At 50.6% G+C, this 26,227-nt stretch overlaps 1 protein-coding gene across 1 annotated transcript; it reads left to right on the top strand.

The window, feature by feature from the left end:
- Positions 1–779: 779 nt before the first annotated feature.
- SERBP1 (SERPINE1 mRNA binding protein 1) lies at positions 780–18,080 on the top strand. The gene is given in 10 exon segments (XM_075424271.1): positions 780–1,185; positions 1,188–1,283; positions 4,689–4,854; positions 5,768–5,905; positions 6,047–6,118; positions 6,696–6,770; positions 9,008–9,185; positions 14,906–15,079; positions 16,124–16,162; positions 17,276–18,080. Coding segments are annotated over 10 exon segments (1,281 nt in total). The 5' UTR covers positions 780–899; the 3' UTR covers positions 17,333–18,080.
- Positions 18,081–26,227: the final 8,147 nt, after the last annotated feature.

The raw sequence follows: 26,227 nt of genomic DNA on the forward strand, positions 1-26,227 counted from the left end.
TACAAGGCAGCAAGGTGGTGAAGGACAGAATCACAGAATTATTATGGTTGGTAAAGACCTCTCGGATCATCCAGGCCAGAAGTCGGGTGGTTTCATATATTGGTGCGTTTACCCGCGAGCAGGAACACGCAGATCGGCGTCCCCTCGAAGTCCGATTAAAAACTGGCGCCTTGTCGCAGCCACCCTGCGTTATTTCAGCCCTATGCACACCCCGTGGCCTGCCGCACCTGACGGCGGAGTTTGGTAATAAATAAAAAGAAATCTATGCATTTTTTCTCCGCTTCTTTCCCGGGCTGCCGGGGCCTGGCGGGAGCCGCGCCCTCGCCCCGGCCCCTGAGGAAAGCGGCCGGGCCCCGGCCCGCCGCCACGCCGCGGGAGGCCGCGCACAACCCAGAGGGTCACGGCGTGCTCATGGCGTCAGGGCTGATGTCACCGCCGCCGCCAAACCCCTCCCAGGGCTGCCGGGGGCCCGGCCATCCCGCCCGCCCCGGGGCGGCGGCCATGGCGGCGGCGGGGGGAGAAGGACCCCCCGCAACATGGCGGCGCGGGGCATGCCGGGAACTGTAGTCCGGCGGCGGGGGGGGGGGGAGATGGACCCCGGCACTATGGCGACGCGGGGCATGCCGGGAGCTGTAGTCCGGCGGGGGGAGGGATGGACCCCGGCACGATGGCGGCGCGGGGCACGCCGGGAGTTGTAGTCCGGCGGACGGGAGCGGCTGGCGGCGGGCGCGGGCCGGCTGCCGCTCCCGTCGTGCCCCGCGCGGGGTGAGGTGCCCGGATGTGCCCGGCGCCGGAAGAGAAGCGGGTCTCTTCGGGGCCGGCCATCTTGTGCGGCAGCGAGCAGGGCGCGGGGGGGGCCCGGCAGCATCGGAGGAGGATCCCGCCGACGGGGGGCCATCATGCCCGGACACCTGCAGGAGGGCTTCGGCTGCGTCGTCACCAACCGCTTCGACCAGCTCTTCGATGACGAGTCCGACCCCTTCGAGGTGCTGCGGGCGGCCGAGACCCGGAGGAAAGAGAGCGGCGGCGGCGGGAACCAGGGAGGCGGCGGCGGGGCCCGCGGCGGCCCGCCGGGCTCCCAGACCAACTCCTCAGGCGGGGCCGGCGGCGGCGGCCCGGGCCAGTCGGGCTCCGGCGGCGGCGTCGGCGTCGGCAGCGCGGCCAAGCAGCTGCGCAGGGAGTCCCAGAGGAACGCAAGAACCCGCTGCCCCCCTTCGCCGCCTCCGCCGGCGAGCGCCGGGAGGAGGGCAGCGGGCAGCCCGGCGCGCCGCTGCGGAAGGAGGGTGAGCGGGGGGGGGGGAATGAGGCCGAGCTCCGCGGGGCTGCGGGGCCCGGGCCGGCACAAAGGGAGGCGGCGGAGCGGGCAGGCGGCGGGGCGCGGCGCGGGAAGGAGGGAGGCCCCGGGCGGGCCGGGAGGCCGGCGGCGGGCCGCGCACCCACGTGGGGCCGAGCATGGCGGGGCCCGCTGGCGGCGGCGGCCCGGCCCGCGCAAAATGGAGTCGGGCCCGCCGGCGGGGGGGGGGGGCCCGGCCGTGCCATGCTGCCCAGCGGCTGCTCTCGCCTGGCGGGGCCGGGGGGAATCGCCGGATCCCGGCGGAGCATCCTGAGCTGGAGTTGCTGTGGGGGGGGGTGGGGTTGACCTGTTGGACGGGCTATGGTGGGGGGGGGGGAAGGTTGACTTGTCGGACGGGGGCTGGGTTGACCTGTTGGACGGGGTATGGGGGGGGTTGACCTGTCAGACGGGGTATTTTGGGGGGGTGGGTTGACCTGTCGGACGGAGTATCTTGGGGGGGGGGGAGGTTGACCTGTCGGACGGGGTATTTGGGGAGGGGGGTGTTGACCTGTTGGACGGGCTATTTGGGGGGGGGAAAGGTTGACTTGTCGGACGGGGGCTGGGTTGACCTGTTGGATGGGGTATTGGAGGGGGGGGGCTGACCTGCCAGATGGGGTATTTTAGGGGGGTCGGTTGACGTGTCGGACGGGGTATTTGGGGGGGGGGGCAAGGTTGACCTGTCAGACAGGGTATTTTGGGGGGGGGTTGACCTTTCAGACGGGGTATCTAGGGGTCTGGGCTTTGCAGAACGCACCCGGGTCGTTTTTCTAGCAAGCAGCATCGCTAAGAGTCGCGTCTGTGCTTTACCGATGGGTGCTGTGAGTTCTCAGCCGGGTTTGGGTAGCTACATAGCACATCCCGGGTGGGAAACTTGGTTAAAAAATACCTACGTAGAAACAGGTGAAATGGAGTATGCTGTGGGCAGAGTAATCGGTAGGGCTCAGCGCTGCGTGCAGGGGAATAGGTTTTGTGCACGCACGGCGTCCCGTGGCAGGCAGCCGCGCCGCGCGCCAACTTCGGCGCACGTCAAGAATTGGTGGGAACTGGTCAGATTGGTCAGGACTCAGCAAATTGGTCGGGACTCGGCTGAATTGGAATCGTTGCGACGCATCAAAGTGCGGTGACAGCAGTTGACGTGCGGGCGAGGAAGTGGCTTGCCAGCTGCAGTCTGGCTCGGAACCATCTTCTCGGAGACGCGGCCAGTTCGGAAGAGCACAGTGCCGCACGAGAGCGTGTTAATGTCTTAGCCTCGGCAGCGGCGCGTCTTGCAAAATGATTCTCCACCACCTTTTATGCTTTTTAAGAAAGCAAAAGTTTTATCATGCTAGTTGTTTTAGAAAGTGGGCCCCGAAATGTTATTTGGAAACGCCTTGTGAGAAGCAAGAGTTGGGAACGGTGTTACAATACCCTATGCTTGTGGGTCTTTTGCCTGAGAGGTTTTTTCCCCGTGAGGAATGCAGTAATTTGTCCCGAGTGGCAGTTTGCTAAGCTGCTGTCCTCTGGAAGCGCTAGCCAGATGCAGAATTATGGCGTTGTCCCTCGTGAGGTGAACCTGAAGCATGGGCAGTGCCTTTGGCCAGCACACTAGAACGCGGAGGGCTTTTGGCAGGGCTAGCAGGCCGTGTTTACCTCCCGGTTTTCACATTCATTTTCAAGAACAGGCGCTACTTCACTGTGAAAAAAGCATTTAGTGGCTTTTTATGGTAGTGAAACAGAGAAAGTCAGGCCTGCTTTTGCAGCGGTGCGTGTGGAGCGCTGTAGTAAACAAAGTCACTTTGCAGTTTGGAAATTGCTGATTTTCATGTGGGACAGTAGTTCTAGCATTATGAAGGCATTTGGTGCCGTGGTATTGGTGGGGTTTGTTTCATGTGTGGATGTATGGTGTTTTAAAACTATTCTGCTGCTCTGTAAAGGTGCAGATAATTTGACTGGTGAATTACAAGTTCAAAGCTCCGTGATACTAAGAAAAAGAAATAACCTGTATTTTTGGTTAGGCTTCAGCAGGGACAAGGTTTTTCTCAGTGCGAGGTTTTGAACTTGAAATTCCGAAGATGTGGATTGAGCATTCTGGTCCTGCAGCATACCTCCATGTGACACTGGCCTGTTTCCTTTCCTTGCTGAGCTTTGCCTCTTAAAATTAAATGGTCCTCCTTAGTTTAAGAGTCCTTCTCAAAGTAAGAGTTGGTGAGTTTAACCCCTGAGTTTCCCCAGGGAGTAAGGATTACTTAGCAAGCCATGTATGTCATGCAAACTTCAGCCTAAGTACAGCTTGTAGGGTAAGGAAGACATTGTTCATTTGGGTGTGTTGGCTTGGATATCATTACAACTGTAGCTTCTTTAGCCCCACCCAAATATGACATTGCTTGTTAGGCAGAAACTTGTTTATTTTAAAAAAAGTCTAAAAATTGGCAGGTTTTAATTTAAAAGGTGGATCACAATTCCTGAGCGAGCCTTGGTGGTTTGCTTCATGTTTTTCCCCTAAATGTTTGGGCAAGAAAATAATGTGACGAAGGACTAATGTTTGTCTGGATCTTTCTCAAGAGGAGTAAACAGGTCTTTCAGATGAGTGGAAGACTGTATTTAAGATCCTTTAGATGTGTTAGTGTAGAAGGTAATGCCCATGGGGAGTTATTATTTAAAAAAAGACTTTCGGAGGGCGTAGAGAGGGAAGAAGGCCAGCCAGCTCAGTGGCACAGCGTATTCTTATGCTATTTTAAGTAAGTGTGCAACGAGGTGCCTCCTTGCCAGGGAGCGTGCATCGGACTGCGAGGACTGGCGGGGATGAGCGCACCCTTTGGTCACTGACCGCTGCCTGCAGCTCATCGGGGTGCACGTGGCACCCGTCGGACCCCTGGCCAGGAAAGTGGCCAAGAGCAGCACAGTGGGATGGAGCAGGGTGGCTGTCCCAGGGACTCGGGTCCAGCGTGGTGACGCTGACTTAGTTTTGGTGTACATCAAAATAAAAACCACTTGTTCTACCTGAACAGCAGCTTTCAGAGAAAATAAAAAAAATATTGCTTACCTCGGTCCTCCTTTGAAAGCTGACCCTGTAATTTTAACACGGATTGCTAATGTATTGTGTGCTCTGACATGTTGGTTTCCTACAAAATTGTAAGAGTTTGCGCTTGTACAAAATACAGTTTGATTGAAATGCTGCGTAAAAATGTGAATAATAAGAGTCAAATGATGTACAGTGACTTTTTGTAAAGGTATAGTTTTTCAGATAATCTAGCCACAAATTTAGAAGAAAAACTTCAATTCCAGCTTACCTTCGATAGAGTTTTACAGTGTTCGGGTCGGTATCTCTCCCTGAGCAGCTCCACATTCCGTTGATGTCTTTCGCCTAATGTTTCAGGGATAAGACGTATTGGCAGGAGGCCTGATCAGCAGCAGCAGCAGCAGCAGCAGCAGGGTGAAGGCAAGCCTATTGACAGGAGACCGGAGAGACGACCTCCTCGTGAGCGCCGCTTTGAGAAACCTGCTGATGAGAAAGGCGAAGGAGGAGAATTTTCTGTCGATAAGTAAGAATTTTTGTCTTGCGTGACAAAGAACTTTTGGAGCTTTGATAGGAAGGGGTTGCCCTGCCTTCTGCTGCTAGGTTAAGAAACAAACAGCTGATCGAATCAAAATTAAATCGATTTAACTAAATTTTTGTCAGTCACAAGAAGAGCATGTGTCATGCAGACTGTAACACTTTTCTTTCCTTTTCCCTGGTTTTGTTTACAAACTCGACTCAAGTTTTAGACTGGAGTGATCTAACATGAACAATTCCATTGGTGTAATTGAAAATACAGTTTAAATCATGAAGATATCCACCATATCTGACTCTGTAGCAGGTAGGAAAGGAACTCAAGTATAGCTGTTGCTTGCAGGATGAGATTTCTTTGCTGTTACAGTGACTTGAAGCCGAGGGAAATTTGTCCGTGTAGGTGTTTCCGCCTTGGCTGCAGTGGCTTCAGATCTGGAAGTGGTGGAGCCATCTTACGTCTAGGCAAGATTTAAAGTGTCCCGAGTACCAAGAGTGATCCAGAATTCAAATGTTCCGAACTGATGTTCAAATATTAAAATTCTAGTAGCCAAAGTTAAAATCCTTTGAAAAGTAAGCTGGACAAACGTGAGTTAAATTGAAACCGTAGTATGAGCTAGTTGTGTAAAACAATACAAGCACGGACTTTTGGAATTTAATGCCAGAAAATGCAAACAAACAGTCATCCTGAGCATTCATTTCTAAATTCTAAAATGCGGGCATTATATATGTGGGGCTTTTCAGTGCAGTAATTTGGCATTGAAATTAGAGCCTCGACACAGTTACAAACAGTAATTACCAAAGGAAAAATAAGGAGATAAAATTCTCTGAAGAGCAATAGAAAACCTGAAAAACCATGCTGTAAATTTTTGGCGGTGAAATACTCACTTTTGGCTGTTCCATGCTAGACCCATTCTTGACCGACCTATGCGTGGACGTGGTGGACTTGGAAGAGGACGTGGGCGCGGCCGTGGAATGGGCAGAGGAGATGGGTTTGACTCTCGTGGCAAACGTGAATTTGACAGACATAGTGGCAGCGATAGATCGTAAGTCTTCAACTTTTTCTGTTGGTTTTTGGCTTTTCTTTACAATTAATACAAGTTTTATAATTTGTCTTTGAATTGCTGTATTTGGACACTATAATGTTAACTCAGTTTTGTTAGTTCTGTTTCACATTCACATTTCAGCGGCCTAAAGCATGAGGACAAGCGTGGTGGCAGTGGATCACACAACTGGGGAACCGTCAAAGACGAGCTAACGTTAGTAATCTGTAATTGCTCAGAAAACTATTAGCAGAATGTTAATAAATCCTAGTTCTTATGGCTTGCAAAATGTAAAGATTTAGCTGCCTTCTTTATCTTTGATTTTGCTGATTTTTGCTACACTGTTAAAGCAGCCTTTGCAGGGTTTAGAAAGTTAGCAGTTTTTTGTAGGGTAGAGAAGGCTTCACTGTTACAATTTTAGGGAAGTTTGGAATGGGGGGGTGTCTTGTGCTGGTTTTTGAAGAATTATTTTACTAAAAATAGAACAATTTATTTTTCTATTTTGATCAGGTTAAGCATGCTTTTTTACGAGTACTACGTTGAACTCGGTATTTTTAATACCCAAATCCATTTTGTGTCTTGAGTTGCTTGCAGAATTGATACTAGTAAGTGTTGGGCAAGGTGGAAAGTGTAGAATTTAGAAGGCACAGAGCACCAATCCGTAGTGAAAGAGTTCTTTTTAAAGAAGAGTGGGTTGTGTAAACCCACTATAGAACTTAGTCATTAATCTAATGTAGCTTTAAGTAGGGATGAACTTTTAAAAAACAGAACTCCAAACCTTGTGTAATTGCAGTGAATTGGATCAGTCAGCTGTAACTGAGGAAACGCCAGAGGGAGAGGAACATCCACCTGCTGATTCTGAAAATAAGTGAGTACCGCCCCTCGCAGGGTGCTGTGATTGCTTCAGAGGTAGTATTCCTTTGCCTTTAACCTCTGATACTTGGTCCTGCTTCCGTTTTGCCAAACTCAGATTATATTTTCTTCAGTAGATAGGAACTGTCATCTTAAAAACTGCATGCCTAAAAATTGTTGTTCGTTAGTGTCACACAGGCTCTTAGGTCACTTTCAGATGTAGTTATTAATAATCAAGTGTAATAGGCTTAGGGTCTTGGGATTGCAATGCCTAAGTACCAAAGGCAAAAGCATCCATGCTCATGACTAGGTAGAACAAGCAAAAGGGACAAAATGGTCTTCTGCCAGTGGAAGGCAACTTTTTTAAACTTAGTTTGTCCAAACAGCTGTTGAGGCTGTGACTAGCCTGTGGAAGAAAGGTTGTGTATCTTTGGTTCTCCAGCTTCTGTGCATGCAGGCAATTTTCAAAGAAGTTAACTTGATTGTTTCCCATTCCACTTGGAAACTTATAGAAGAAACCAGTGAGGGCAGGAATGCAGTAGAGTAACTGGTGGGGCAGATGGGCGGTAGGGATGCTTAGAGCTGATGTAAAAAAGTGACACAAAGTTTTATGGTAGCGTAGTAGAGTAAGGTGTATTTTAATGAGGAATGTGCTTTGTGGTGGATTCGGAAGAAAACAGCAAACAGATGAGAGAGAATTTTAAAATCGTTTGCATGAGATTTCTAATGTGGAGTTTGCTATAGCTTGATTTCCTCATTAATAACTTTGGTTAGTGGTGAAGAGGGTACAATAGCTGCATTAAAAAAGACTGAATGCTGTTACTTATCCAGAGTTGTGGTGGTCCAAGGTTAAGGTCATCTTGTATACAGAAGTACTATGAGAAATTTTAAGGAATTACAGCTTGGGCATTGGTCAGAAAATGCAGGCTAGCTAGTCCTTAAAAAAATTGTATGTATTGGAAGTCTGGATACATTAAATTTGCTGTGTCTGGATCTTCATTAGTAGCAGTTGGTGCTTGACCAGCCACTGACCTGTCCATCTGCAGATCAGTTATCTGCAAAATTCTGCAGCCTGTTTGTCCTTTCTTCTTCCTCAAATCTGCAGAAAACGCCTGCTCTTCTCAGTTTCAAGCGTAACGCATCTGTTGTAATCCACGAGTTATCTTTACAGAAAAGCACCTTTCTGTGGGTTTGTTTTCAGGTTGGCTAGTTGGGTGTGGGTCTCCAACCTAAATGTTTCAGCAGAACTGCAGGATGTTTCACTGCAGTAAGATGTGCAGAATGCCGAGGGGTGATAGCTTTGCCTTGAACAACAAAAATGCTTCAGGATATGTACCATGTCATAAATAATCCTGTCCTACAGAATGAGAAAAAATGGGAATACAGTGATTTTGACTGAAAACCTCAGCATTATTGCATGAAAATGAATGGCTGCGAAACGCAGACCTTTTCTCTTAAGTTCAAGGTTTTAATTATCCTTGCTGCACCTACGTGGCACTAGTTTTCTATAAATTGGAAACGTAGTTGCATGAACACACTGAAGAATGACTAGAGGATTGACTGCCTGTGTAGCTGGGACATGATCTGTTACTGAGCATAGTGGGGGTGTGGTTTACATAAAAATAGCTCTTTGGCAGAAGGTAGAGGCACCAAAGATTTACATAGAAGTGATACATCATGCAGGTAACTAGCCTGTTGTTTTTTCAAGTTAGCTGAAAGTAAAGATTGTTTCAGTTAGCTGGGAAATTAAGGGTTGTCTTTGGTTCAATAAAGGAAGCAGACTACTCAAAGCTGCTAAATTCTGTTTTTTTAAAAAACTAGCAAGCTTGGAAGTGTGGTGAGAACAAGCTCTCTCACTGCCTTAACTTGAGCCTTGAGAGAGAAGTGGAGGAGCTCCAGACAAGGCCATTGCAGAAGTTAGGCCTGCATATTTGTAGAGAAAATTATCATTCATATGGAAAAGAGAGGGCATGGGTCAGTGTTAATTTGAACACTTTGATGTGCTGTGCTCACCATTTAGTTACTTAAAGGTGTCTGGCTGATTTTTTTCTTTTATTGACACTCTGGCTGAAGGAGCTGAGTTTTCATGTGTGCTTTCCGAGTGGTGGAAAGGGGGGGGTATATGCAACTCTTAACTGCTAAATACTTGACAAACTTTTTTAATTTGGTGCTGATTAACAACTGCTTGTGAATTTGTTGTGCCTAGAATGTGAGTTCTAAGTCATGATCATAATATCCATGAATTTGCTACAGAGAGAATGAGGTTGAAGAAGTTAAGGAAGAAGGTCCTAAGGAAATGACCCTGGACGAGTGGAAAGCTATTCAAAGTAAGGATCGTGCAAAAGTTGAGTTCAACATCCGTAAACCAAATGAGGGTGCTGATGGGCAATGGAAAAAAGGATTTGTTCTTCACAAGTCAAAGAGTGAGGAGGTAAAGTGATTTTCAATATTTGCTAGTATCTAGATTGTATGGGCTTTTCTATTGATGCGCACTTCTTGGAGTGGAAGCTCCGTTCCTGGAGACGCTGACCTGTGGCTAAAAGTTCATAAAGTGGGAACAACATTTCTCTGAATAAAGCTGAAGTTGTGCAGCAGTGTGAGTAGCTGTTCTTACCGTGGTCAGTTTGAGCAGCTGATCGGTACCCTGAGGTTGGTGTGATCTGGAGATCAGACTGCAGTACTGCTGCATCTGGGCAGGGACTTGGTGAGGGCTCTCTCTGGGTGAGCACTGTTTCTAAAGTTCGTCAATATCAAATTAATTCATTTGCTTTTTTTTAAAGAAAGGTTATGTTGTCTGGCATCTCAGTCTTAGGCAGTAAGCAGATCTATGATGCTTGCTGAACACAATGTAAGATTGAAGACATACTGGTCATGCCTCAGACACCTTAGTACCTCAGCTGTGTATCTGAAGTTTGTGATGTAGGGATCATCTCATTTTGTAATGCTATATGGACAAGTGTCCTTGAAGCTTTTGAGAAACCAGGTGAAATACATTTGTATGCTTCAGTGATATTCAACATAGTTGCTGTAGAATTATTTTAAAATTGTAGTTTCTGAAGCATAGTCATTTCAGACACAAAACTTTAATTACTCAGTTCCAAGGTAGGTAGGATGGCAAGGAGAGACGTACTCTTTCGCTTCCGAAGGGGAAGGAGGTGCTGAGAGCTCTGTTTTCTAATGCAGGGCTGCGTTAGTCTTGGTTTGTAATGCTCAGTAATATCTGAAGCGGCCCTTGGTCGGTGGCCTGCAGCTTTGTGTGCCAGGTGGTTCTGACTCCCTTTGAAGTAACTAAATAGTATGTAATGTGCTGTGTGGTCTTCTGATACGTCTTTCTGCCTTTCACACCTTGTCAGTTTTTTCTTGTAAGCTGGGGGCATAATACTGGTGGGAAAGCACTATTCAGTTCTTTCCAATGAAAACTCCATTTCTAATCTCATTCAATCCAGGATGAGTTTGACCTTGTGATTTCTATTTTCTTTTCTTGCTGTGTAAGGTAGTGCAGTTCTTTAAATGATTGTGTGTCTTTTTTTACCTTAAGCTGCTCCGTGTCTGAAGCGTTCATTAAGTACTGCTTTCTCTGGCTTGTGTAGAAAAGGGAAATTGAGCTAATGTTGCTGCGTATTAAAAGAGTGTATTTAAACAGAAGCATTTATGTACTTTGCCAAGATTTACTGAACCTGTAGTCCTACAAGTTCCCCCAGCCCCAGTCTCTCTGGAGTGGATTAATTTGACATTGAGTCAACTGAAGACAGTTTTTTTAACGTGCCTGCATATGTGATAGTGGTACTGTAGAGTAATTTAGAAGCTAGAAAGGTGCATACTGTATTTTCCATTTGAAAAATGAATCACTACTTAACTCAAAAACCCCCAAACAAAACCAATGAGAATAACTAATCACTTTCATAGAAGAACTGATGTAATTAGTAGGTGGTTCTGTTTGAGAGGTGTATTCGGCTAACTTCTCCTCAAAGAAATGAGTCAGATGTGTTTAACACTGTCACAGAAGAAGGTGACAGCTCCTTGCTGTGTGGGGATGGAGGTGAGGTATGGACAGAACTGCCTGTAACTGTAGGTGCTTTGGTTGCGTCTCCAGCAGATGTTCCTGCCCATCTCACTCGTCGTTCACTGATCCTGTGGGGAGCAGCACTGGGTTTTTTGTGAAGTAATGTAGCGGAATAGCTCGGTGGTACAGGTGTTAGGAAAGCCTTCACTGTGGCTCCTTTGTGAGCAGGTTTAGAAGGTGGAATATTTAGAAGTCGTGAACGAAACCTACTGATCACTTGCTGTTCTCTTTCTTTTTGTCTTCTTGGACGTGCCTGGAATCATGAAATTAGGGTTGATGCAAGGTTTCTGTGATTCTTCTTGACAAGAAGGGAGTTGATGTGTGGAAGGGACTGGGTTTCTAGGTAAATTCTGGGTTTCAGCCCCAGATCTTCTGTATTCTTACGGCTGAAAAATCACAATGTGCCCTAGTAGGTTTTCTCAGGAATGTGGATTGAAGCATTGCAATGACCACCCTCATTGCTGTAGTGTGAGAGCTACTGGGAGAATGCCCTAGGAGTCTGGGGGAAAAGGGAGTATGAGGATCTAGTACTGTTCATCTGCCTTAGTCTTGTGAAAGAGCTGTCCTCCTCCTACTTGTGCCCTTCACTGAGGGGTCAAGCGCTCGACTCTACCTGAGGTCTTTCCTCTTTTTTCACCTTTGCTCTGCAATTACCAGAAAGCGATGCTTTGTGTGAAACGAACTCTTACCGCTGTCTCAGATTCTTGCTGCTTTAATAGAAAATCCATGTGTATTGGCAGCTCTGGTCTAATGAGACTCTTTCCAGGGGGTTGGTTCCTTCTCTGCAGCTGGTTTAGTGGCTCGAGTCTTTTAAGTTCTGCTGGTGCAGCTGAACAAAAAATGGGAAGGAATTACTTTGTGGAGAGATCTTAGAATTTGTTGAAGAAGTTGGATGGAAGTCTCCTGGAAAGGCTGATACACTAGTAGATGAGTTCCTACTCTATGTATCTGCTGTGTCGTGCCTCTTTCCTTGCCTTCAAACTTTTCTTGCTAATCTAATCGCTTCCTTAGAGGAGGTTGCAATGGGAGACTGAGAAATGTTGTGGAAAATAGTAGTTCATCTTCTCAAAATTTGGAGGAAGAACTCTTGAATTGAGGCTGTGCAGATATATTTTCTCATTAACAGTAATCTTAAACATCCCACCCTTGTCTGTCTGCCTCTGTGTGCCTGATGGCTCGAGGTGCTAGGGATCAGCCTGCATGTGTGGTCTCTACTAAGTTCCCAGCAGCCTTTTTGATATCGATCTGAGATTTCTTTTGTCTCCATGCCTGTGGTATAGTCCATCTTCTAGTCTTTCTGGACGCTTGCACAGCTGTTGATCTCATCCCTTCGCTGCTTCATGTGCTCGGTGACATCTGTACCCAGCAAGCTCATGTGACCTTATTACCTGTTATTTCTGTATGTAGTTGAGTCTCATTTCTTCCTTTTGTTTTCTCCCTTTGTTCCTTTTGTCACTTTGGCGTGGACATGCAACTTTCATCAGACAAAGGCGATGACAGAAATGCAGGGGAGTCTGCTGGAGTCAAATGAGGTACTGATCCTTTATATCTAACTGGTGATACCTGTGTTTTGATTTGAGCCCCTTCTGAAGTGAAGGCCTGGATATTAAGAAGTCGCAAAAAACAAGAATACAAGTAGATCCAATATGGAGCTCTTCTGTCCATGCCTGTTGTCTAACTGCACACCTTTTAGGACCCTTCATAGTCCTGATTGAGCTGAATTCAAACCTTATCATAAATACTTCGATCATGAGTCTTTTTGGTTTTTGTTGCTGCTGTTTTTCCGTATCTCACTGTCTGCTTTGGCCACCTTTCTGTTAGTAGCTTCTTCTTAATTTTTGACAGCCTTCCCCAAGACCCATAAGTGCAGCAAAGCCTTTGAGACGCTATCAGTTATTAGATCAGAGTGTTACTGAGAGTTGCCAATACATACAAATGAAATGCTTCCAAAGATGATTCAGAAGAAGTAATTTGTATGGTATGTCTTTGTTGTCACCTGAGTGATGGAAGAGTATGAGGAGAACGTGCCAAGTCTTTTACTGGTGCTTTAAATTAGCTTCAGTTATTCAGGATAAAGAGATCATCGGGTTACGTACAGAATCTGCGATTTGTTTGGTTTAGTGGTTAAACCAAAGTGAAGTCGTGAAAATAACGATGGTTTTTGTAGACTGTAGTGTTTCTTTTTTAAGCAGTAGCAGCGTAGGGTAGGAAATGCACAGAATTACTGTACAAAGCCAGTGATCCTACCTGGCAGAAAAGAGAATGCCATACAGCTACCAGTAAGTTGAAAATACCGTCTCGGTACCCTGCAGCGATCAAAACGGTAGATAAAACCTTAAGTAGTAGGAAAAGAATCAAAACCATAGCAAAAGGTATTGTGTACTGTTCTACAAATTGTTGGTGTGCTTACGTTTGAGTAGTACCATCTCGGGCTGAGATGTGGAATGACTTTTCTCTGAAAAATAACTGCCTGGGCTTACTCCCTAAGTTTGGAAAAGAGATCTCTGAGGGAAGGGTGTACAATTCAAATCTGTAAAATCTCGGGACTGGGATGGGGGCCAGCTGTTACATGGAATACATCCTGGTGGACTATGTCTGAAGTAAAGCAGCGTGGAGAGGTATTTCTCGTTGTGCCTAACTAAATTACGGTGCCCTCCACTGCAGGACGTTGTGGAGGCTGAATCTACAGCTGGGTGCAGAATGGGGTGGTGAAATGGGTGGGGGAGAAGGCTCTTTATGGCTTTGTACGTTGTGGGGCTTGCGATTGACTCAGGGAATCGCTGAAAGCAGCTTTCAGCCTGAGGACTGCGGACCTCTCTGTATCCATTGGCTGCCTTGTGAAGGATCCACAACGGTGATTAAAGGGTACAGTGCTTCATGGGATAGTGTGGTGCCTTTGAAAGTCGGTGTATTGTGTAATTACACCGCAAGAAAAGGCAGTCATAGTCAGTAGGCTTAAGCTTGCACGTGGCACTTCGGTTCTCTTGGTTTTTCCTCCGGAAAATTACTGTGCCAGATCTCTGGTGGTTATAGGAAAAGAGTGGTGGATTGTCACGTTTTCACACGTGATAGTTGGGCTTGTAAGAGGCAGAGGGCTGGACTAATAAACCCTTGGTCTGACCCAGCGTGGTCAGTTTTACAGCTTGTGTATCATCATAGGTGCCAAAACCTGACTTACTACACGGCAAAGCTATCTGTGTAAAACAGGAAAAATAATTAATTTAAAAACACTTGGGTTTTTTGTGTTCAGTGTGTAATAATTCGAAATACTTATGTGCTGAATAATTTGAAATACTCAAATGTGCTGAATAACAGCATTCATGGTGTTAGACGTAACTCTTTGGCGCAGACCTGGCTCCTCAAGGCTCCAGTTTCTCACTGGGAGCCAGCCAGCTGCAAGACACTGATGTATCATGGCAAAGTCCTATTTTTCAGTGTCATTGGTGAGACTGGTTCTCTGTTGCAGCGTTAATGTTTTAGCTACTTCAGTTGCCTTGTCTTTGAACTGTTTATGCCTCGTTTGCTGTTTGTTGTGGCTAATACGAACCGATAAGGGATTCTTACCATCTCCCTTGTTTTAAATATTTACACAGGGCTAAGCAAATGAGAAAGTGTAAAGTATTCATTGAGCAAAATAAAGATGGGTTACCAAGTAAGTATTTAAAAAGAATGAAATGATTTGATAGAACACGAAGATTTCTCGGGATACGCAGGGAAAAGGAGAGAAACGCTAGAATGCCGTACTGGCTTGGTGGTAGTCAGTGTGATCTCGGATAAGCCTAAACGTGCTCCGCTGAAGGAACGCCAGAGCTTCCCCGAATTACCTTGGAAATGCAAAATGCCTTCGTTTGCTCAAGCACTTACTTGATCACCTGTATGTGGTTTTGTCCTCTGCACAAGTGGTACACCTTGATTCCTAACAATTCCTGCACTATCTTTTAACTTGAATCAATCAAGGTAATCAATCAGTCGTCAATTTGGGAGTGCCTTTGGAGGTGAACACGTATGCTGTGGTGGTAAGAGCGCAGCTAGGGCTGAGGAAGCTTCTTGGGTGATTTTTCTTACTGACGGAGAAACGCTCCTTTCAGGCTCACGCTGAGGACTCGGTAATGGATCATCACTTCCGCAAGCCAGCAAACGATATTACATCCCAGCTGGAGATCAACTTTGGAGACCTGGGCCGCCCCGGACGTGGTGGCAGAGGGGGACGGGGTGGCCGAGGGCGTGGTGGCAGGGCCAGCCGTGGAGGCAGAACTGACAAGGTAAGTAGCCACAGCTTTCGTCTGCGAAGGAGTTTCGTTTCAGTTGTTATTAGGGCCTTCCTAGAGATAGTTTTAGGTGTCCTCCTCGTTTCTGAGGGAGTTGCTCTGTCAACAAACGCTGCGTTTTAACACCAAGCACTGTGTCTGTTCTTACAAGGTTACTTTCAACTAGGTTACTGCTAGGACACAAGGATGAATGTTTTAGCAGTGTTCTAATGAAACACAAAAAAAGAGGGGGTGGGGAGTAAGTTGGATTAAAAATAAAAGCGTTCATCTTTGAAGGTTGTTTCTAAACCCCAAAAATGACTCTTTGGTATGGACAGGTCCGAGTGTACTGTGAGATGCTTCTGTTTGTGCCAGAGCAGAACCACCAGTGCTAGAGCAGTTACACCGTCCCGACTGCGTCCGACGGTGTCTGCACTGTGACCTCTTGGGGGTGAAAGACTGATGTTACAGCCGCGTGGTATATCTTGAATTTGAGGAATTTAGAGTTTTCATGTGGAAACGGGACTTTTACGATGGTGTTTTTTTGTTTGTTTTTCCTAATCTGCGGTAATATTTGTTGCCTCCTCTAGTGCTAAAGCCCTAAGGAAATACTCAGGACCAAGTACTGAATGGGGCTGGGGAGAGAACGTGTAAAATTGAAGTACCGTAGTGTAGCTACAGTAAAGATTTGGTTTAATATGGATCATTTATTCAGCTTAAATGCATCTAATCAAATTGTTACTCACTAGAAAATGAGTTCAGCCTCTGTGGTGTGGCTTTCTTCACACAGACCACCAGGCTTGCTCTTTTTTGTCTCATGTAGGATGCTGACTCTGTTATCTCTCTTGCACTGGATCACCTGAAGTTTTAGGCTTGTTAGTTGGAAAACTCTCCTGCTAGCAATATAAGAAAATTTTAAGGGATTGATATTAAATGGTGGTGGTGTTTGCGCTGAGTTGTTTCACGAGTGCGGCATCTTGCTTTTTCAAGAACGCTGTCATAAAGTAGTTAAACTTTGAGATCTGCAGCTCATTTTATGTTTTGTTTATTCCCTTCCAGTTGGTTAAGGAGTTTGACGTGATCCACACGCCCAACCAGGTTGGTGATCTCTGCTGGCTCTTAGGTTACCTGTGAACGGTCGGGGCCCTCCTGTTGCAGGGACTGTGACTGCCCTCCTGCCGGGGAGGGGCTTCTCTGGCTTGCTCTTGGCTGTGGTGTGCTGAGCGACCAGAGATACTACGGCGACAGTAACAGCAGGGTCTGAACCCTGTTTAACTCGGATTTGTGGGCTGGGTCCTGCTGCAGTGTCTTAGCCTTGCCTGCAGAGTTTGACACAACTTTTACTGGAATGGTTGAAATACATCTCTTCATCTTGAGAAGTGAATGTAGTTACAGGAAATTCCACTGTGCTGGCTCTTCCTGCTCTTCTCTTCCACGTCCCTCATGGAAGCATTCTAAAATACTTCATTTCTGCATCTCACTGTGGCAGTGTTTTTCAGGAGTGGTACAGAGCCTTTTAAAAACACTCGGTTAGGGAAGTACCGAGGAGATTCTTGGTTAAAGCATATGAATTTCTGGGGCTAGGTTGACACACAAGTCCTTTTTATCAGCAGCTAGTTTGACTGGGAGAAGTTAAACATCTGAAACTTAATTTGTGCTACAAAAAGTCTTTTCTGCAACACTTCAGCGATGTCCCTCAGTAAGAATTGATGGCTGCGTGCTAGCAGAATAGCATGAGCCCACGCGTAGGGATCTCTTTAAGAATGGAAAAAGGGATGTGCCTATAATGTGCGATAATCACGTCCCAGCATGGGCTTATGTCTCTTCAGCTTTGATTCAGAAAGCAATATGGGAGAGTTTCTAGTCCTTGGAATTAAAAAAAAAAAAAAAAAGTTGTTTAACATCGGGGGAAAAAAGTTGCTGTTGTATTTTTTCCAGTAGTAGCCTGCTTACTCCCCTGTGCTGTGTACCTCTGACACCTGGTATTTCCCTATTGAATAGGGTGCAGCGTAAAGTGGTTTTTTAGAAAGAAACAATTCCCTCCGCCGTTCGCGTGGGGAGCAGGGCGTCCCCCTGCCCCGTGCCAGCAGCACTGGGACGGAGGCGTCGCCTTGTCCCCGTGCCCCAATTGCCGGGCGTGGGCGAGGAGTCGGGGACGCGGTGGGCCTGGGTGCTGCTGGCAGTAATAACTCTCTGGTGTTTCTCTTTCAGTCGAATGCTTCTGCTCCTGATGTTGACGACCCAGAGGCTTTCCCAGCTCTGTCCTAAACTGGATGTCATAAGCCAACCCTGCCCTCGTCGGGCCTTCCTCTCCGAGGCTTGCATGCTTAAGGATCCCAAACAACTAAGAAATTTTAAAAAAAAAAAGGAGACTGTCATTCATACCATTCACACCTAAAGACTGAATTTTATCTGTTTTGAAAATGAACTTCTCTCGCTACACAGAAGCAACAATATGGTAGTCAGTTTTGTATTTAGAAATGTAATGGTAGCAGGGATGTTTTCATAATTTTTTCAGAGATTATGCATTCTTCATGGATACTTTTTTGTATTGCTGCTTGAAAATATGCGTTTCCAAACTTGAAATATAGGTGTGAACAGTGTGTACCAGTTAAAAGCTTTCACTTCATTTGTCGTTTTTTTTTTTTTGATTCAGGATTTTAGACGTTTTCCCCAAACTACAACCCGGGTTTTAATTATTGCACACTATTTCCGTTTCCTTAATTCCCGTTTAGCAGATTTTTATCAGCCCATGGTCTTTTGGAATATGTGAAATTTTTAATTTGGCAGACTGCTAGTGCTGTATGGAATACTAACTCCTGGAGTTACTTTAGTTCTAATGCTTAATTTCAGACTTGGAAAAACAGTCATTTTTCATCTGCGTTTGGTGGTTTGTTTACGCAAAATCTTTATATGAAATTGATACTGGATACTTGAAAAAGATTCAGAGCACATTGGTTTATAGCTAAATACGTGTGTATTGATCCAGCGATGATGTGTGGATAATTGGTCTAAACACTTTTTTAAAATTAATGTATTGCCCCTTTCGCTCGCCCTTTTTACCTTTATTCCCTCCTCCCCCCTTCAACAGAACACGATGCTTTGTTGGCAGAAGGAAAAAGAGATTTTTACATTACCGATGGTTTTCCTCTGAGAGGGTGCCCTGCAGGCTGGAGTGACCTTTGCTGTTGTGGGAGGTGGGGAAGGTGGGAGCCGTCGCTCCGGCCGGGGCCTGTCGAGACGGGTCCGTCGGTGCGGGCCGTCTCGGCAGCGCTGGGTGCGGCGGGCGGGAGGTCCGCGCGCGGCGCGACGGGAAGGTGCGGAACGAAACCCCGGCGCTTCACCGCTCCGTCAGAGTTCTGTTCGGGATTTGTGCAGTGTTCAAGGTCTGATTGCTCGTTGAGAAATGAATGTTTTTCAGAGCACGGCTCCAAGAAACCCTGTCTACCCCTGCAGAAATCTGCCGTAGGTTGAATTTAATCCCTGTGAACAGGGTTACCACTTCGGTACACAGAGTTGAGAGAATGAGTGTTAAAGAGGGTTTCGTAGGGTTTGTATCTGCAGCGTTTGTTAGGAGACTAGAAACAGGTTTCTCATTTTATTTAACGTTTCACGCTTTGGACAGCTTGTAACGTATTTGTAGTTTCTTAACTAGGTAGATAGAAAACTAAAGGTAACGCCCTATTTTTTTAAAAGCTGTACAGGACAGGCAAAAAAGTATTGGAGACGTTTGAATATGAAATATCAAACTCCTTAACTGTGGTGTTTAGCTGGCTTGCTTTGAGCTATTTTCTACAGACGTTTTTGTTGTAAACCACTGTTAATATCATTGCATCAGACTTCCAGTGCGCTCACCGTTGGAAGTTCCAGGCTGTGAGGAGGAGACAAGTTTTCAAACTGGATGGTGACTCCGAGCGGGCCTTGCCCAGGCGCTCGGTGCGGGGCTGTCGGAGGTCCGGCCCCGAGCTGCTCCTCTCCCCGCGTGGTTTGGTGGGACGCGGTGCCGGTGCGGCGTTAGGGACACCTTGGGCAGCACAAGCAAACCGATGCCTCCATGTGCTGCGGAGACACGCTTGCGGAAGAGCTCGCTCTGGAACAGAAACCTTCCTCCCCTCACCCACGCTGTCTCTTTGCTGTTTAGTTGCCACTTGGCCTGTTGGAAAACTTCGGGGCCGGTCAGTCGGTCGCTCGGGGCCCTGCCTGCGGGACTGGGCAGGAAGCTTTCCCTTCTCCTGCTGTAGAGCGTAGAGCAGCTTCCCAAACGGCGTGTCACCTCCGATTTTCAGACAGCTTGTACTTACAACTGGGTCTGTCTGCTGTTCCAATAGGTGTAAATTTGCCTCTTTCAGTCCATTTGTGTCAAGAACTAAAGCTGTGAACGTATACCTTTAATATTGGCGGGTGTGAACTGAAATAAAGGTTTATTTTCATGCTCTTCTAAAAACGTCATGAAAAGACGTGGAGATGAAACCACTTAGACGAAGAGCATCTCATCTAGGTTCTGCCCCGAGCGGTCCAGTCTGCCTGCGGCGATGGTGCTCGGGCATTTCCACTGCCGGGAGCGGACTTTGCTTGGGAAAATGTCTCTCGAGTAGCTTATTGACAATTAATGATCCTGCTCTTTAGTGGTATTTTCTGTCCTCTTGCTTGCTACTGTTGCTGTCACGCCAAACCCAGAGGACTAGACCTTTTAAAATCTAAACAATTTGAAAAAGGTGGTGGGCAGAAAAAGCTGGAAAGCAGCACGTGATGCAAATTGACTCTTGAACATAACGATGGCAAGGTTGGAGCATGAAAGTTCATCTTCCAGATCGAGAGCGTCTGGTGCTGGGAGGAAACGAGACCGATTCATAAACGCAAGTGTTAGCCGTGCGGGAAAGGACGTGAATCCTTCGGAAACGTCCCAAGTTGGTGTGACCATGGGGTGTCTGCAGCCCGAGGGCTTGAGAACGCTCGCCTGTAACGCCTCTTTGCCCGCCGAGATCGGTTTGCGTAGCCATGCCTCTTGTTCTAATAAACGCAGGAGATCTACCTAAAGCCGACACTTCCAGCGTTTGCTAACCTGCTTCTTTCCCAAAATCATCGTGGGGGACCGCGTTCCCTCCGTTTCGTGCTCCCGGGCTGCTCTGCCTCGGCCGGGTAGCGGCATCCCGGCCAGGTTCGGGCTGCGTCTGAGTCCGCAGCGAGTCCCCCGCTGCCCTCGCAAGCCGAGCGTCGTGTCCTTGCTGGGGGAGCGTAGCCTGGCGGGGGGGAGGACGGTGCCTGTGCCCTCGCTGGGAGGCTTGCAAGTAGGGGTGATGAAGTTTGGTGGTTGTCCTGCTAATGGTGCTGTTGGTCTTGGAGCGGGGCTTCAGGGGAAGACCCGCGTGGGAGAAACGTGAAGAGCAAGGAGAAAATGCGCTCGAGTGTTCTGTTGGGCATTTGGTGAAGGTCGATATGCAGAAATAGATGGATGATGAAATAATCTGCCTTTTTTTTAAGAAAAAAAAAAAAATACCCTTTGGTAATAAGTATCTAATTTGGTTGTAGGCAGCTGCCTTGAGGTGCTGGTTTGTGATGCCCAGACGGAATCCTCTTGCCAGGCTGGGTGTGGAGAAAACAGAGCTCTGTTATCCTGGATGTCTGCCCCAAGTCCAAGAGGAACGTTTGCCGCTGGGTGACACCAAGCCGGTCTGAAAGATGGGAGATGTCTGCGTGCCGGGCTGGAGAGCAGACCTCGGAACGGGCTGCTAGCCCGCAGCACGACGGGGTGCAGGCTACTGAAGCTGCTCCCACGTTCTGCCCGGCTCTCGCTACAACAGCGGCCTGGGCTTTGCCGCTGGCAGGGGGTGCGGTGGTGGCCGCAGCCCGCGGCCGGTCGCTTCGCCGCCGGACTGGAGCGTGCCGGGCCGCAGGGGCGAGCACCTCAGCTGGAGCTGAGGGCGGGCAGCCCGTGGTGGTCCCGTGTTTCCCGACGGATGAGTGGGACGTGCTGTCACTGCATTCCCTGGAGGAGAGAAAGCAAGTAAGAGCTTACACGTTGGGCTTTGCTTTTTGAGTTTCAGCAGGGAGTACAGCTCCAGAAGTCGGGGTGAGGACGGGAGGCGTGGCCGTGGCTGGGGTGCTGTGTCTCGGCTCGGTGGCGGCATGGCGGCCGGTGTGCCTTGGCAGGGAGCAGTGGCTCCGGTGGCTTGCGGGCGTGGGGCCGGAGAGGAGCCGAGCGGGGCCGGCGCTGATGCTCGGCTGCGGATGTTTCGGTGCGGGGAGCTGCCCCGGTTTGCGTTGGGTCGCTGCCTGCGGGCGTGAGCTTGCCCGGCGCGGCCGAGAAGCGTGCTCGAGCCTTTGGGCCAGTCTGGAGGTGGCAGCGGGGACGCAAACAAGTCCCAGGCTTGAAATACTATCCAAAAATACAGCTCAGAATTAAATTCCTGCTGTGTGAGTAGGGCTGTGCTGCGGAGCTGCCGCAGAGCCTCCTTGCACGTGGTTTGATGGCAAAAAACCCCACCATGGGAGACCCGTATTTAAACCAGCTGAGGGAGCTGGGGCTGGTCAGCCTGGAGAAGAGAAGGCTGCTGGGTGACCTTAGAGCAGCTGCCAGTGCCTGGAGGGGCTACAGGAAGGGTGGAGAGGGGCTTTTCACAAGGGGGTGCAGTGATAGGACAAGGGGAACGGCTCCAAACTAACAGAGGGCAGAGTTAGATGAGATATTAGGAAGAAATTCTTCCCCCTGAGGGTGGTGAGGCCCTGGCCCAGGCTGCCTAGAGAAGCTGTGGCTGCCCCCTCCCTGGCAGTGCTCAAGGCCAGGTTGGATGGAGCTCTGAGCACCCTGGGCTGGTGGGAGATGTCCCTGCTGATGGCAGGGGGGTTGGAACCAGATGAGCTTTAGGGTCCCTTCCAACCCAAACCACTCTGTGATTGAAAGGGCGGGTGGAAGGGGAGGGCGCACGTCGCTGGCGTGGGTGACGAGGTGAGGCGGGCTGGGTGCTGTGCCCGCACCTCTCAAGCGAGGGGCTGTCGCAGCCCCTGCCCTGAATGGGCTGAGCTCTTGCCAAGTCACTGGGCAGTGAGGTCAGGGAAGCGTTCTCGTCCTCCAGCGACTGCCGAGCTCCCTGGCGGGGAGAACAGGCTGTGCCGCAGCCACGGCGCGGGAAGGATCCCTTGGCCGGCCTGGGACAGGTCGTGCGTGTCGGGAGCGGGGTCTGTGCCACCGAGGAGCCCTCAAGCGTGGTACGCTTGGTGATCTCTGAGCTGCTCCTCTCCTCTGCGGGGATCTTCACAGAATGGTCAGGGTGGGCAGGGCCCTCTGTGGGTCACCCAGTCCAACCCCCTGCCCAAGCAGGGTCACCCAGAGCAGGCTGCATAGCACCGTGGCCAGGCGGGGCTGGAATGTCTCCAGAGAAGGAGACTCCACAGCCTCCCTGGGCAGCCTGGGCCAGGGCTCCGTCACCCTCAGAGGGAAGAAGTTCTTCCTTGGGTTCAGCTGGAACTTCCCATGCTCCAGTTTGTGCCCGTTGCCCCTTGTCCTGTCGCTGGGCACCACTGGAAAGAGTCTGGCCCCGTCCTCCTGACACCCACCCTGAAGATGTCTCTGAGCATCTCTGGGCTGCTCCTCTCGCAGCGTCTCCCCGCAGCCCCTTTCGGCTTTGGGGCAGCAGTTTCCCCGGGCAGAAGCTGTCTGCATCTCCTGGGTTCCTTATCCCTGAGAAGCGACCCGGGAGGCCTGCTGCCCGCCGTCACGCCCCGGCTTCGACTGCAGGCTCCAGCTGCAGGCTCCAACCTGTCTCAGCCAGGTTGTTTGGGGGTCTGGGGGGGTATGGGGGGTCTGTGGGTGTGCAGTGGGAGCTGCTGGGGGTGTCTGGGGGTCTGGGTTTGCAGTGGGAGCTGCTGGGGGTGTCTGGGGGGTCTGTGGGTGTGCGGTGGGAGCTGCTGGGTGTCTCGGGGGGGTTTGTGAGTGTGCAGTGGGAGCTGCTGGGGGTGTCTGGGGGTCTGTGGGTGTGCGGTGGGAGCTGCTGGGTGAGTCTGGGGGTCTGGGTGTGCGGTGGGAGCTGCTGGGTGTGCCTGGGGCGTTTGTGGGTGTGTGGTGGGAGCTGCTGGGGGTGTGGTGGGGGTCTGTGGGTGTGTCTGGGGGTCTGTGGGTGTCTTTTGGGAGCTTCTGGGTGTCTCTGGGGGCCTAGATGTGCAGTGGGAGCTACTGGTGGTGTCTCTGGGGGTCTGAAGCCAGCTGAGCTCTCCCCGCTGTGGCTTTGCTTCTTGCTCGGAGCGGGAGGGCAGGGGTAGCAGCATCTGCTGCGGGCGCGTCCGTCACCGCTGCGGAAGGAGAGCGGGGCTGCGAGGGCCGTTCGCTCGCCGCGAGGTGTTTGCTCCGAGGTGGTGGCATCACAGGGGGGTTTTGTCACCCGTGAATGCCGCTGCTTGGTGGCTGGCATAGCTGGAGCGGCCGCCTGATGCTGGGTGGGAGGAGGGTGCTCCAGGTGAGTTTGGGTCTGGACTACTCCAGCGGCACCGCTGTGGCTTTCTTTTTGAAGACGCTTTGTGCTGCGCGTCGCTGCAGCGTGGCGCTTGAGCTTGACCAGAGGAAACCACGGGAAAGAAATTTCAGGTTTCCAACATTTTATTTATATATATATACATCTAGTAAACAAAGTCATTAAATGCATAACACACACTTCAAGCCTGTAATTAGAATACTTCAATAAATGGTTTAAATTCTTCTCAGCAGTCCATCAGACCGCATGCAGGCGCTGCCTGTCCCTTCTGTTCCCGGTGAGGGTTGGTGTTCCCTGGAGTGAGCTACGAGGGCAGGCTGGCCGTGGCCGAGCCGCCAGCCCTGCTGCGGCCGTGTCCCGCGTGGGCTCTGGGGACGAGGTGACTTCGTGCCGGGGCTGCGGTGAGGAATGCTGCTGGGTGGTAGGTGGCATGAGGGTCCCTGAGCACAACCCCAGGTGGCATAGGGGTCCCTGAGCATACCCCTGGGTGGCACAGGGGTCCCCAATCCCATCTCCAAGTGACATGAGGGTCCCCGAGCACATCCCTGGGTGGCACAGGGGTCCCCAATCCCAGCTCCAGGTGACATGAGGGTCCCTGAGCACAACCCCAGGTGGCACAGGGGTCCCTGAGCATACCCCTGGGTGGCACAGGGGTCCCCAATCCCATCTCCAAGTGACATGAGGGTCCCCGAGCACATCCCTGGGTGGCACAGGGGTCCCCAATCCCATCTCCAGGTGGCACAGGGGTCCCTGAGCACATCCCTGGGTGGCACAGGGGTCCCCAATCCCATCTCCAAGTGACATGAGGGTCCCCGAACACATCCCTGGGTGGCACAGGGGTCCCCAATCCCATCTCCAGGTGGCACAGGGGTCCCTGAGCACATACCTGGGTGGCAAAGAGGGTCCCCAATCCCATCTCCAGGTGACATGAGGGTCCCCAAGCACAACCCCAGGTGGCACAGGGGTCCCTGAGCACATCCCTGGGTGGCACAGGGGTCCCCAATCCCATCTCCATCTCCAAGTGACATGAGGGTCCCCGAGCACATCTCCAGGTGGCACAGGGGTCCCCAATCCCATCTCCAGGTGGCACAGGGGTCCCTGAGCACATCCCTGGGTGGCACAGGGGTCCCCAATCCCATCTCCAGGTGACATGAGGGTCCCCAAGCACATCCCTGGGTTGCACAGGGGTCCCCAATCCCATCTCCAGGTGGCACAGGGGTCCCTGAGCACATCCCTGGGTGGCACAGGGGTCCCCAATCCCATCTCCAAGTGACATGAGGGTCCCCGAACACATCCCTGGGTGGCACAGGGGTCCCCAATCCCATCTCCAGGTGGCACAGGGGTCCCTGAGCACATACCTGGGTGGCAAAGAGGGTCCCCAATCCCATCTCCAGGTGACATGAGGGTCCCCAAGCACAACCCCAGGTGGCACAGGGGTCCCTGAGCACATCCCTGGGTGGCACAGGGGTCCCCAATCCCATCTCCATCTCCAAGTGACATGAGGGTCCCCGAGCACATCTCCAGGTGGCACAGGGGTCCCCAATCCCATCTCCAGGTGGCACAGGGGTCCCTGAGCACATCCCTGGGTGGCACAGGGGTCCCCAATCCCATCTCCAGGTGACATGAGGGTCCCCAAGCACATCCCTGGGTGGCACAGGGGTCCCCAATCCCATCTCCAGGTGGCACAGGGGTCCCTGAGCACATCCCTGGGTGGCACAGGGGTCCCCAATCCCATCTCCAAGTGACATGAGGGTCCCCGAACACATCCCTGGGTGGCACAGGGGTCCCCAATCCCATCTCCAGGTGGCACAGGGGTCCCTGAGCACATACCTGGGTGGCAAAGAGGGTCCCCAATCCCATCTCCAGGTGACATGAGGGTCCCCAAGCACAACCCCAGGTGGCACAGGGGTCCCTGAGCACATCCCTGGGTGGCACAGGGGTCCCCAATCCCATCTCCATCTCCAAGTGACATGAGGGTCCCCGAGCACATCTCCAGGTGGCACAGGGGTCCCCAATCCCATCTCCAGGTGGCACAGGGGTCCCTGAGCACATCCCTGGGTGGCACAGGGGTCCCCAATCCCATCTCCAGGTGACATGAGGGTCCCCAAGCACATCCCTGGGTGGCACAGGGGTCCCCAATCCCATCTCCAGGTGGCACAGGGGTCCCTGAGCACATCCCTGGGTGGCACAGGGGTCCCCAATCCCATCTCCAGGTGACATGAGGGTCCCCGAGCACATCTCCAGGTGACATGAGGGTCCCTGAGCACAACCCCAGGTGGCACAGGGGTCCCTGAGCACATCCCTGGGTGGCAAAGAGGGTCCCCAATCCCATCTCCAAGTGACATGAGGGTCCCTGAGCACATCCCCAGGTGACACAGCCGAAGCTGCTGTGTGCAGCTGGAGGGGGCTGGGGTCCCAGCTGGGGTCCAGCTGGGGCTGGGACGCCCATCTCTGACCCTGGCGTCGCTCCCCGCTCTGTCTGGGCGAGCGAGGTGGTGGTCAGCACGTCTTGGTGGGCCGAGCCGCTCGTGACGGGGTCTGGGGCAGCCCAGGCTGCTTGAAGGCATCCGGGTCATTAATTAACCAGGTCGTGCAGCTCCAGCGTTCCCGATCTTCGCTCTTTGATTCTACCCGAGCGTGCTGGGGGGGTGAGGAGCTGCGGTGTCGTGCGGTGAGGTGGGACGTGCAGCGCCGGGAA

Source organism: Opisthocomus hoazin, chromosome 6, assembly GCF_030867145.1.
Source record: "Opisthocomus hoazin isolate bOpiHoa1 chromosome 6, bOpiHoa1.hap1, whole genome shotgun sequence".
Taxonomy (NCBI): domain Eukaryota; kingdom Metazoa; phylum Chordata; class Aves; order Opisthocomiformes; family Opisthocomidae; genus Opisthocomus; species Opisthocomus hoazin.